Raw genomic sequence first — 12,374 nt, 5'->3', positions numbered from 1 at the left:
GAAGAGTCCCCATTGGACATCACTGAAGCCTTCATGCCATCATAGAAGGATGTTATAACTTTTAGCATATTGTCAGGTATACCAATTTTCTTAAGGATTTTCCATAGGGCAGTTCGGTTGACAGTGTCAAAGGCTTTAGTAAGATTAATGAACACTATGTATAGCTCTTGGTTCTTTTCTCGAACTTTCTCAGAGACCTGTCGCAGAGAAAAGATCATATCTATTGTACCCCGAAAAGAGCGGAAACCACACTGCGATTCGGGATGTATCTCATCTACAAGATGTCTGATTAATCTGTTGATTATTAGTCTGGCCATGATTTTTCCAGCAATTGAGAGCAGAGATATGCCACGATGATTGTCACAGGAATTCATCAAGCCTTTATTTTTATAAAGATGGTAAATTGATGCCTCTTTAAAGTCCTGTGGGACTTTTCCTGATGTCCAAATGGACAGGAAAAGTGCATGTAGCTTTCTGGCCAGTTTATGGCCACCATATCTGAAGACTTCCGGTGGTATACCGTCATTTCCTGGTGCTTTATCCAATGATATATGTTCAACTGATGCAAGGACTTCTGGGAGAGTTGGTAACACGGATAGTTCTGATCTTTCGGGAACCTGTTCAATTGAGTTCATAATCTCATCGTTTGTTACCGAAGAAGAATTTAACACTGTTTCAAAATGTTCCTTCCAGCGTCTCAAGATACCGCCCTTGTCTGTCAGTAATGTCCCGTGTTCTGCTAAAATTGGCGAAACTCCTGATTCTTGAGGATCGAAAACCTTCCTTATACCTTCATAAAAGGCTTTTGTGCCCTTTCTGTTGAATGTTGACTGAACAGCTTCTGCGTGTGCGGCCCACCATTTCTCTTTCATCTGTCGTAGTGTCCTCTGCACATTCCTTTTGCAGGTTTTGTATGCCAATATTTTTCAGTAGAGTTTTGGTCGTTAATCCATGCTTTTCTGAATTTGATCCTGGGCTTCTATATCCTGGTCATCAAAGCAATCCTGGTGCTTCCGTATGGGTAAGCCCATCACTTCCAGGGCAGTGGAATGGGTGATATTTCGCAGCGCTTCCCGGGACGCTTCTATGTTGTCAATTATTTCTACACCATCTAAATTTTTATCCTACTTGTCAGAAAGTATTGTTCGAGTTTCAGTATACTTAAGCGACTATACATTCATACGTTTGGGAATATATGACTTCTTTACCTGTCTGCGCCAAAGACTCAGAGACACCCTGCTACGTAGCAGGGCATGATCTGATAGGTAACAGCTTGTATGGAAGGAGCGCGTTATTTTGAAGTCACGAAAATCACGTTTCTTAGTGATGACATAGTCAATCATATGCCAGCTGTTTGAACGAGGGTGCATCCATGTTGTTTTGCGACAATTTTTCTGTTGAAAAACTGTGTTAGTGATGGTCATATTGGATTCTCTGCAGAGGGAGAGCAAATGAAGACCATTTTCATTCATTCTACCAACGCCATGATGCCCCAGAACCCCTTTCATTAATTGGATGTCAGAACCGACCCGAGCATTAAAGTCGCCCATGAAAATAGGTTTGTCCTTATGGCGAATACCACCGAATACTTCTCGTAGTTGTTGGTAGAATTCATCTCTCTCCTCATCCGGTCTGCTCATTGTTGGTGCATAGCAGCTTACAAGTTTAACCCGAGTTTCAAGTTCCAACTCAAGGGTCAAAGTCATAATGCGGTCCGATAGACCTTTGGGAAGATATTTCAGTGATTTGGCTAGTTCTGATTTTACGGCAAATCCCACACCAGAGAGGCGAGACTCATAAGGCCCTCTACCCTTGGAGAAAAAGACATAGCCACCCTTTTCCTCCTTAAATTGAGAGACACCAGCAAAGCGTGTTTCACTGAGTGCCGTAATATCGATTTTATATTTCTTAAGTTCACGAAATATCAACGCTGTTTTACGTTCCGGGGTATTAGGATTGTCCTGGAGGGTGCGAATATTCCACGATCCAATATTAAATTTCTTACTTAATTTATAATTATTTCGACTGCACACTGGATACCCAGACGGCTGCAGTTCACTGTCAAGGTGAATGTGTACGAGCAATGTTTAGGGCTCCTTTTATCGCTCCTTCCCCATACATGGGGAAAGCAGTGCTATCCCTAAATAGGGCTGCTTTGCCACCAATGGAGGACACGAGTGCGGAATTGCACACATATTTGCACAGAACGGCCATCACCCATTGGCCGCCACAGCTAAGACATTCGGCTAAGGACACCCTATATATATATATATATATATATATATATATATATATATATATATATAGGAGCCTTGACTGCCGTACAAACGGTCGGGTTTCAATCCTGGCTTGAGGTAGTTGCCTGTCTAGCCGCACTGATGAGCTGTGAAACAGCGAAACAGTACTGTATGTGGATGACTATATATATATATATAGGGTGCCCACAAAGTCTGGCTACATAATGTAGCCAGACTTTTTGGATACCCTATATATATACATATGTATATATATATATATATATATATATATATATATATATATATTATCATATCCAATTATAATATTCAATTTGCCTGCTGCGTTACATGTTGACGTATTTAAATCATACGTTTTAATTGATTGTCTCACCTAATATGTATTCAACCTAATATTTTATTAATTCTCTTTCATTCAGGTTTTGTCCTGGTTTTCCCATTAAAATACTTTAGATACGTAAACTGTATGCATTTATTTATCGACTGTCATATAGTATTATTATGTGATTAAACCTAGGAATGATCCTAATTGGTACAAGACATTCTCTATACTTCGTTTCTTTTCTATTGATTGAAGCGGACCAAATTCTGTTTTTACGTATAAGATTAACCACCCATTGAACACGTTTCATATAATTTTAGTTAATGCAAAACATCGACAACTGGGAAGTTTTCACGTTAATATACAACCACAGTGCGAACAGATTTATGTGGATCGTTCCACTTAGTTACCATGTAAATTTACTTATGGTCAGTAAATGCAGATGAGTGTTATATACACTCTATTTACTTGTATTTTTCTCATAATATCAGAAACAATCCGTTCTGTACATCAATAACTCCAACAGAGTAGCAAAACGTCTGGTCGACTAAAATAACTCCGCTATCCAAATATCATTTGTACCCATATAATTTATATATATATATACATATATATATATATATATATATATATATATATTTATATATATAAATATATATATATATATATATTTATATATATATGTAAATATATATATATATATATATATATATATATTGAATTTTCACCCCCAAATAAAGGCGCATTGCCACTTTGTTGTAGGGGGCTACTATCAGGGACAAAGGCATCAGGGGTACTGTGTAGGAAGTTGAGCAGCAAGATGTCGGTTCACGTTGCACTTGAACTTCTGCTGTCAGTACAGTCGGGGATGCAGGGACCCGGAAGGGAATTCCAAAGTTTAGCTGTTCTGGGGAAGAAATTACTGGAGTAAAAGTCTCTCTTGCATCCAGGGATCTCTACTGTGAAGTGGTGGGATTTAGCTGCTTGTTTCGTTTGTCCGGGGTATTTACTTCGAGGGGCACTAGTGCTTGCAGTTGGTCACATCATTCACCGTTAAATACTTGTAGAACAGGCAGAGGAAACAACATTTCGTCGATGGGACACAGGCCGAAGTTTAGCTGATAGTTCAGGACCTATCATATATATATATATATATATATATATATATATATTTATATATATATATATATATATATATATATATGGTCATAAGGGATGTAATGGGTTCTGAGGAGGGGTAGTACTTTAGATGTCCGGCATGCTGCAAATAGGGTGGACGCACAGCACTGGTCCCCACTCATCCCTAAATCTCTCACGTGTTGGTTCCAAGAGCCATATCCCGGTAAACCGCTCCAGCTTGCGGGCAAAACCATGTGAGGGGGGTGACTAACTTTGCACCACTGAGTAAATGAATTTAATACGAAGTCACCGGTCAGGGCGGATGGGTTCCATGAGAGCTCTAACGGCCATTATGTTCCTCGTGTCTCTAAGGGAAGGTTCTTGAGCCAGAAGCTAGGACAAGGACAGTCTGATATAAAACCTACGACCCAAGGACCTCGCTGTCACCGTCCCACTTTGCTGGGTCATGACAGATGAACCACGGGTGTAATGGGTGGGACCAGTACCGTGCAAGCTGCATCTCACCAGACAATTCAACTGCACAGGATTGAAGGACATGTCCAAGTTCACTTGCTAACAACTCTACCAAGTCCTGTAGCGATGGGAATGGGCGAAAACGGCAGGTGGAAGATGATCACTGGAAGCCGCAGTCCCGATTCCTGCATACAGGCGATTCAGGATATTGGTCGGCTGATGTTGAACCTGGAGATGGCAGCATCACTTGGCAGCACCCTGAATGACACAGGCAGCCTTATCAAGGGGCAGCACTGCTTGCTCCACAAGGAGAGGGGCCTAGAAAATGTGGCCTAAACAAAAATCTCATTTCCGTCAACCCCAGTTGGCTAGCCGACGTCAACGGCCTTCTCCTAATGCGGTCGAAATTCAACAAGAAATGGAAGGTATGCACCCACCTGTAAGGGTGCAAAAGTACTGAAACTTGCATGCTGGAATATCAGAACCATGCATGACAAAGACGACAGCAACAGCGTCGCTTTGTCCTGATTGCACTTGAACTGTCCAGACTGGTATAGATATCGCTGCCCTTTGCGAGGTTCGCTTTTCGGGGCGAAGGCAGCCTTCAGAAACACGGCGCTGTATACACACTCTTCTGGTCAGGGAGGTCTGCAACAGAGGAGAATCACGCAGGCGTTGGCTTCATGATCAAAACATCTATCGCTTCCACACTAGAAAGACTGCCAACTGGTCATTCTGACCGCATTATGTCCTTGCGCCTCCCACTAAAGAAGGAATATGCCACGATTCTCAGTGTGTATGCCCCAACTCTTCAAGCTAAATCTGAAAAAAGGACAGATTCTACTCAGAGCTCCGCCATGTCCTGCGGCGCACTCCTCCAGCGGACAAGATGATTATCCTTGGCGACTTCAACTCCAGAGTGGGCCAAGACGGAGATGCCTGGAGGTGTGTAATTGGCAGGCATGATGTCAGATACTGCAACGACAATGGGCGCTTACTGCTGGAGATTTGCATGGAGCTGCAAGTTGCCATTACCAACACCATCTTCCAGCAAACGAACAAGTTAAAGACAACCTGGATGCATACTGGGTCCAGGCATTGGCACCTCATAGACTATATTCTAGTTCACCAAAGAGATCTCAGAGACGTCTTACATACATGAGTGATGCCCAGCGCAGAATACCAGACTGATCACCGCCTAGTGCGTTGCAGAATCCGAATACATCCTAAACCCATAACAAGGAAGGGAGGCCCACCCAAAAAAAGTACAACCATAGCAGGTTACAATCAGACGAGGTAAAAGCCGTCTTCCAACCAAGCTTGCAAAATAAATTTGAAAACGACAGTAGCCAAATAGACCCCTCACCTGAACTACTTTGGGATCAACTGAAAACAGCCATCCTGCAGACATCTGAAGAGGTCCTGGGATTCTCTACCAAAAAGAACCGGGACTGGTTTGATGAGAACAACATTGAAATAAATACCTATTAGCGGAAAAGAGAGCGGCCCATCGGGCCCAACTTGCTCGACCATCCTTCCCATTTAGGAGAGCAGCCTTCCGTCATAGCTGCAGAATCCTCCAATAAAAGCTCAGAGGTATAGAAAACGAGTGGTGGTCCAACATCGCAATAAAAACTCAACAGTGCGCAGATACTGGTGATTATAAAGGCTTCTATGAAGCCCTCAAGTCAGTGTATGGCCCCAGACACCGTGTCCAGAGTCCTCTGCGCAGTGCAGACGGCCAGGTACTCCTCACAGACGTAACATCCATCCTGAGTCGTTGGTCAGAGTATTTTCAGACCCTGTTCGGAGTCGACCGTACCATTCATGACTCAGCAATACTCCAATACTCCGTATTCCTCAGTTGCCAACTAAAATGGGATTGGATGAGCCTCCTTCTATGGAGGAACCCACTGAGGCCATTAGATATTTGAGGTGCGACAAGGCAACAGGAATTGATGGGATCGCTCCAGAGATCTGGAAATATGGAGGTCCCGAACTGCACATCAATCTCCATGAACTCCTTGCCTGTTGTTGCGAGCAAGGAAAACTCCCACTGGACCTCTGCGACTCAGTCATCATTGCCTTATACAGAAAGGGGGAAAGATCAGCCTGCTCAAACTACCGGGGAATCACCCTGATCTCTATCGCAGGTAAAATCCTTGCCCATGTGCTCTTACGCAGACTGATACTTGCTATAGTGGAAGACCATCTCCCAGAAATCCAGTGTGGCTTCAGAGAAAACAGGGGCACAACATACATGGTTTTCGTCCTCAGGCAGAGAAATGTCAAGAGCAGAACAGGGGACTTTATATTATGTTTGTGGACTTGACTAAGGCATTCGATACAGTGAACAGAGAAGGGATTTGGCTGATGATGGAGCGCCTCGGTTGCCCCCCAAAACTCCTCCACATGATTATTCAGTTGCATGAGAATCAGAGCGGCCAAATCAGAGTGAACAACAACCTATCAGAACCCTTCCTCATCAACAACGTCGTGAAACAGGGATGCGTCTTAGCACCGACTCTGTTCAGCATCTTCTTTAGCATGATGCTTAAACATGCAACCGAAGACCTTGACGACAACGACAATGCGATCTATATCCGATATTGCCTTGACGCCAGCTTGTTCAACCTCAGAAGGCTGCAAGCCCACACAAAGACTTTCGAGCATATGATTCGAGACCTTCTCTTTGTCGATGGTGCAGCCCTTGTTGCCCATACCGAAAGAGCCCTGCAGTATCTCACATCCTGCTTCGGAAAGGCTGCCCAGCTCTTTGGACTCGAGGTCAGCATGAAAAAGAAAAGATCCTCCTCCAGCCCCCTCCTCGGGAAGAGTACAACCCTCCCCACATCACCATAGGTTAAACCGAGCTAAAGACACAGTTCACATACCTGGGAGGCACTATCACCCCAGATGCAAAACTCGACAAGCATATCGATAACCGACTAGCCAAGGCGACCAGTGCTTTTGGCAGACTATACAACAGAGTCTGGCAGAATAAACACCTGAGGAAGGAGACAAAAATCTGTGTCTACAGAGTCGTAGTACTGCCAACCCTTCTTTACGGCTCTGAGACATGGGCAACCTACTGCCATCACATACGATTCCTCGAGCGTTTCCATCAGCGCTGTCTCCACACCATCCTCAATGTACTCTGGTGTGACTACGTCACCAATGTTAAAGTCATCCATCGGGCGAGAACCAGCAGCATCGAGGCTATGCTGCTAAAGTCACAACTGTGCTAGGCGGGGCACGTCTCCAGAATGGAGGATCACCGACTGTCCAAGATAACTCTTTACGGCGAACTATCCACCGGCTCCCGTGATAGAGGAGCTCCGAAGAAACGTTTGAAGAACTCTCTGAAAAAGTCACTTGAAACCTGCCACAATGACCAACGCCAGTGGTCTACTCTTGCTGCAGACCGTGTCACCTGGCAACGCACAATCCACCAGGCCGTCACCTCCTTTGAATTCTCTCGCATAGAGATCCGGCGCGAAAGGCGCTACAAGAGGAAGATTCGGGAAGTCTCAGCAACCGCACCTGATGGAACTTTTGAATGCAGCCGCTGTGGCCGAGCCTGCTTGTCTCGCATTGCGCTCATCAGCCACAAACGTGCCTGCAGTTAACGTGGACAACCACCTTCAAAGAATCTTCGTTCGCGAAGTAAAGCCATTGATATATATATATATATATATATATATATATATATATATATATATATATATATATATATATAGTATGCCTATATAGAGTTAAAGCCGAAATTATTGGCGCCTTTCAATTTTTACGTTTTTTGGAGATAATAACATTTTTTCACTAATTTTTATTAAATTGTTGAAGAACATGTATATTGACCATCAATAGGTCTCCTGAAACATTTGTAGTTTATTATAAAATATTCAAAATAAATATTATTAATGATAACAAAAAAGACGAATTCAAATTTATTTGCACCAATGATTTTTATCATAGAATTCTCGATATTTTATGCAAAATAATACTTGTTTATTATGATTTGAATATTGCATCATCTTCTAGAACGTTCAAAAGCGTCCTATAAATAACGTGCATCAGTCAATCATTTACTTTATCAATAACACCAGACTGCAAAAATGGCTAAAATTTAAGAAAACATTTTCGGTGTTAAATAGAAAATAGTGGATGCACACATAAAAGGTAGTGGAGACTAATCCATTTCTAAGAGTTTGGAAGCTCCTATGTCAATGGTGAGAAACGTTATCAAGATATTGTTTTCAATACGATCAAACATTATCAAGAAGTTGTTTTCAATACGATTCACAACTTGACCGGTCGAGGCCAGGAAAAGAAACTCTCCCCCAGAACTGTACGACCATCCACTCGAGAAGTGAAAATGGGCACGAGAACTATTGGTAATAAAGTAGTCCAACAATTTAGCGATCAAGGTATTGAAATTTCTGTTTCGACATTGAAGAGAGCACTGAAGTGACACGGGATTAAGGGGCACCGACCAAGGAAGACTACTCTCCTCTCCAAGAAACATGTTAAAGCCCCCTTATAATTTGCACAGGAGGTAATTCACAAGGATTACACTTTTTGTGGTTCACTTTTATGGTCAGATGAGACTATAATTGACAGTTTTGCCAGCAGAGATGGGTCGTTTGTGTGGCGACAAAAAAGGTGGAACCCTTCAACCCAAAGAATACAGTGAATTGTGGTGGAGGAAACTGCATGTTTTGGGGTTGCTTTTCGAACAATGGCACTGGAAAACTTTTCACTGTGGATGGCATCCTGAGGCAAGATCAATACATTAAAATATTGACTGAAAACCTGAAACTTTCTGCAGAAGCCCTTGGTCCTGGACCCAACTGACTCTTCCAACAGGACAATGATCCAAAACATACGGCGAAATCGGTGAAGAAATGGCTTTTGGGTAATGAAATAAACGTCCTGAAGTGGTCAAGTCTAAGTCCGGACTTAAATCCAATAGAAAACGTGTTGGCTTTGGTGAAGGCGAACGTGAACAGAAGAAAACCAAGGAACCTGAGGGATTCAGACGATATCGCCAAGGAATAATCGTTTAATATTCCTGTTGATGGGTCTGTAGGCATCTCTGAAAAGTTGTTGGATCTTCCATTTCTTCAGTACTTCTGTCACTGCTACTGACTTGAATGCAGCCCCGTTGTCGGTTAACAACTCCTCCACGGGGCCCTGCTAAAAAAAAAAACTCATTAAGGAGTGCATGTTCCTCAATGTAACTTCTTCCATAGGGCAAATCGCCTGGGCCCACAGTCAATCATGGTCAGGTAAAAATCCACCCCTGTAATGGATGACATCGCCTGCCAGTCTCTCCCAGGTCCCACTCACCTCCAATTGGCCAGCTTCATGCGGGCTTGGAGCAGGATCAATCGACTGACATCTGTCGCATGTCCTGACCACTTACCTCACTTGCTCCTTGGTGATCCTCAGGTCGATTTTTTCACAAAGTACACAGTCCTCTCAACCCCCATATGGTGCAAATTGTGCAGTTCTCGCACGTCAACATCATCTAGATCCGATACAGCAACAACATCTTTCTTTGGCAACATCCAACTCTTGTTCACTCTCGTGAGAGCATCTGCTCGGTTCTTTTCAGAAGCCACCATGTCTACGCGAAGCTTCAAACAAAACTCTTGCATCAGCTCAGCCAGCACCCCAAGCCTGCGCTTCACTAACATCTCCGCAGCCCCTTTCGTTTTTATCCTTTTTTCGCTTGAAATGAGATACTTTAGCCAAGCAAACACCGTGGCAGAGTCTGTTTTGGTGCAGATGTCACGTAGTCCCCATTTCAAGGCCAGATTGACTCCTTTTATTGTCGCGTCTAATTCCGCCACATTGATGTTACTGACGTCATTCTCTTTCCTCAACCAGGCTGCATCTTCTGCAACTACTCCTCCAATTTCCAAAACGACCCCTGTTGCAATGCTGCTCGCATCGCACCACACGACTCAATCCAATATTCGCGGTACGTTCCAGGTTCCCCGGACTGGGTCTTGCCGTTCTGCTTCTTTCAGGAGCTCTTCCATCAAGGCGACCGTTCTTTCTCCAACCTTATCATTCCATCCTCGTCCTTCGGTGTGTCTCTTTATGTAGCTGCATGCTGGTCTCAGCCAGCTAGCAATGGGGTAATGTCCGATCAACTTTCCGCATATGGAAAAAAAAGTTCACGTCTGTTGAGCTCCTGCTTCAGTTATAGGATTTCGTTTCCCCTGCGAAACTCTTGGCCGTCTGACGCACTTCGTTTCAGTTTTAGGCCCAAAGCAGCTCCTCCGTCTAATTTTCCGGCTCTTTGGCGACCAACCTGAACCTCTTTAAATGAGCCACCACCTCCTTGGCAGTTACCACAGTCTCATTCACAAGAATGTCGTCTATGTATGAGCTTACTACCCCATCTCCCTTTCCCCTTGTCTGAAGAATCTTCCTGAGGATAGTTGACATAATCTTGGGTGCCGAATTTAACCCGAACTCCACTCGCGTAAGGCAGTAGGTTTTGTCTTTGTACTTGAATAACTGATATTTTCAGAACTTCTTGACAACATGGAGAAGCAAATAGGCAGATTTTAGATGCGCTATTCCTTTGCCTCCATTGCCTAATGGTCTCACTGCACACATCTACGGTGTCGCCTCCCGTATGCCACTTAATATGGCCAGGACCGGTCTTATTTTCCCTTTAGTTGTTTGCAGAACGGCCATCAACGGCAAAATGCCCGACTCCACATCATCCGTCCAAGGCATCAGTATCCCCTCCTCAATCCATCGGTCGACTTCTTGCTCAAACTCCTTTCTCGCCCCTCCTCTAAGCGAATTTGTGTAGCACGGCACCCTGTTTCTCAGCGATGGCGCTTGATGTTTCCATGCCCACTCCACCGTCCACAGCTCTCCGTCGAATTCGGCTCGGAAGTCCTGATCTTTGATCGACAATTTTCTTTCCTCCCCGGTCTTGTTGATCCCTCTGGGGGCTTGCTCCGTCACCGCGCACTCAGCTAGTCCGAAGCTCACGTTGTTACATGTGATGGTAACACCTCCAAGGCGGCATAGCATCCATTCCAATGATGGCTTGAACGCCAGGCACCAGGCGATCAGTGACAATTGCATGGACCCTCATCCGACGTTCAGCAATATCAATAGTGACGGTCTTCCTCCCTCGACACTTCACTCGCTACCCATCGAATGCCACTACTTCACCCTTCCCATTCTATCTTCCGACCAGGGTAGTGTGCACCATGTTAGTGGTGCAGCCAATATCAATCAGGGCCATAACTTTCCGTCCTTCCACCGCAATCTTCTGTTTGGGGAACTGCATCGGGTGCGCCACTATTCTCGAATCGGAGCAGCCGCTGGCGTGTCGGCCTCCCCCTGCAGTTTCCCGAACTTGTGCATTTTACCGCTAACTGGCCTCTCTGATTGCATTTGTAACACACTGTCCGTTGCAAGAACTTCCTACAGTCTCTTCTCGTGTGTGGTCCCCCGCATTCGAAGCATGCCAGACACGGGTTCGGCAGATTCCTGCTCACATCCTGCTGTACCGTTGCTGTCGTTCCTCCAGGCTCCGTGGGCGCTCACCAAGATTTTTTTCAGTTTTAAGCAGCTCACTCAAATTCAGCATCTCCATTCCCGGGATCTGCTGCAACCTTTTCTATATCTCTTCCGGGAACCCGGTAACGAAAGTCATCTTGACTACGTGACTCGTGGCGTGTCCCCTGATGCCCGACAACTCAACCAATCTCCTTATCTCATTCGCGTAGACATCAACAGGTTCACCAGTCCACCTCTTCTCTTTCAACTTATTAAAGGCCTCGAAAGGCCCCTCTGCAAAAGCTTCGATCAGTCGACCCTTGATGGCGTCCGCGTAATCCTGTTCCCGCTCGCTGAGCTCCAAATAGAGGGCCAGTTCGTCCCCTTCTAGAAACAGTTGTATTACTGCGGCCACATCATCCAGCCTCTGAATCCTTGCTACAAGGTCCATTTTTTAAGTCACGCCACCACATCACCGTCGCCATTAAAAGACTTAATCATGTTGATTAAACCTGCGTTGGCCATCGCAGAAATAGCTTGAAGTATAATGGAGTGGGTCACCTCAAATACACAAACTGAATGTTCAAGAAAGATTATCGCTACAGTCCTCTGTCTCTACTCTCGTTGCCTTCTCTCCTGCCTGATCGGGAACAACCTCCCAGCACCGA

General features: G+C 44.6%; 1 protein-coding gene across 1 annotated transcript; it reads right to left on the bottom strand.

Moving 5' to 3' along the window:
- Nucleotides 1-944: 944 nt before the first annotated feature.
- LOC145240094 (protein CFDP2-like) lies at nt 945-4,047 on the bottom strand. Its single transcript, XM_080103714.1, has 3 exons — nt 4,042-4,047; nt 1,482-1,961; nt 945-1,124 (listed from the first exon to the last, which is right to left on the bottom strand). The coding sequence occupies exons 1-3, from the start codon at nt 4,045-4,047 to the stop codon at nt 945-947; spliced, it is 666 nt and encodes a 221-aa protein (XP_079959840.1).
- Nucleotides 4,048-12,374: the final 8,327 nt, after the last annotated feature.

The sequence above is a fragment of the Euprymna scolopes genome, chromosome 19, assembly GCF_053919585.1.
Source record: "Euprymna scolopes isolate OS-2025 chromosome 19, ASM5391958v1, whole genome shotgun sequence".
Taxonomy (NCBI): domain Eukaryota; kingdom Metazoa; phylum Mollusca; class Cephalopoda; order Sepiida; family Sepiolidae; genus Euprymna; species Euprymna scolopes.
This window is presented reverse-complemented; position numbering and strand designations above follow the sequence as displayed.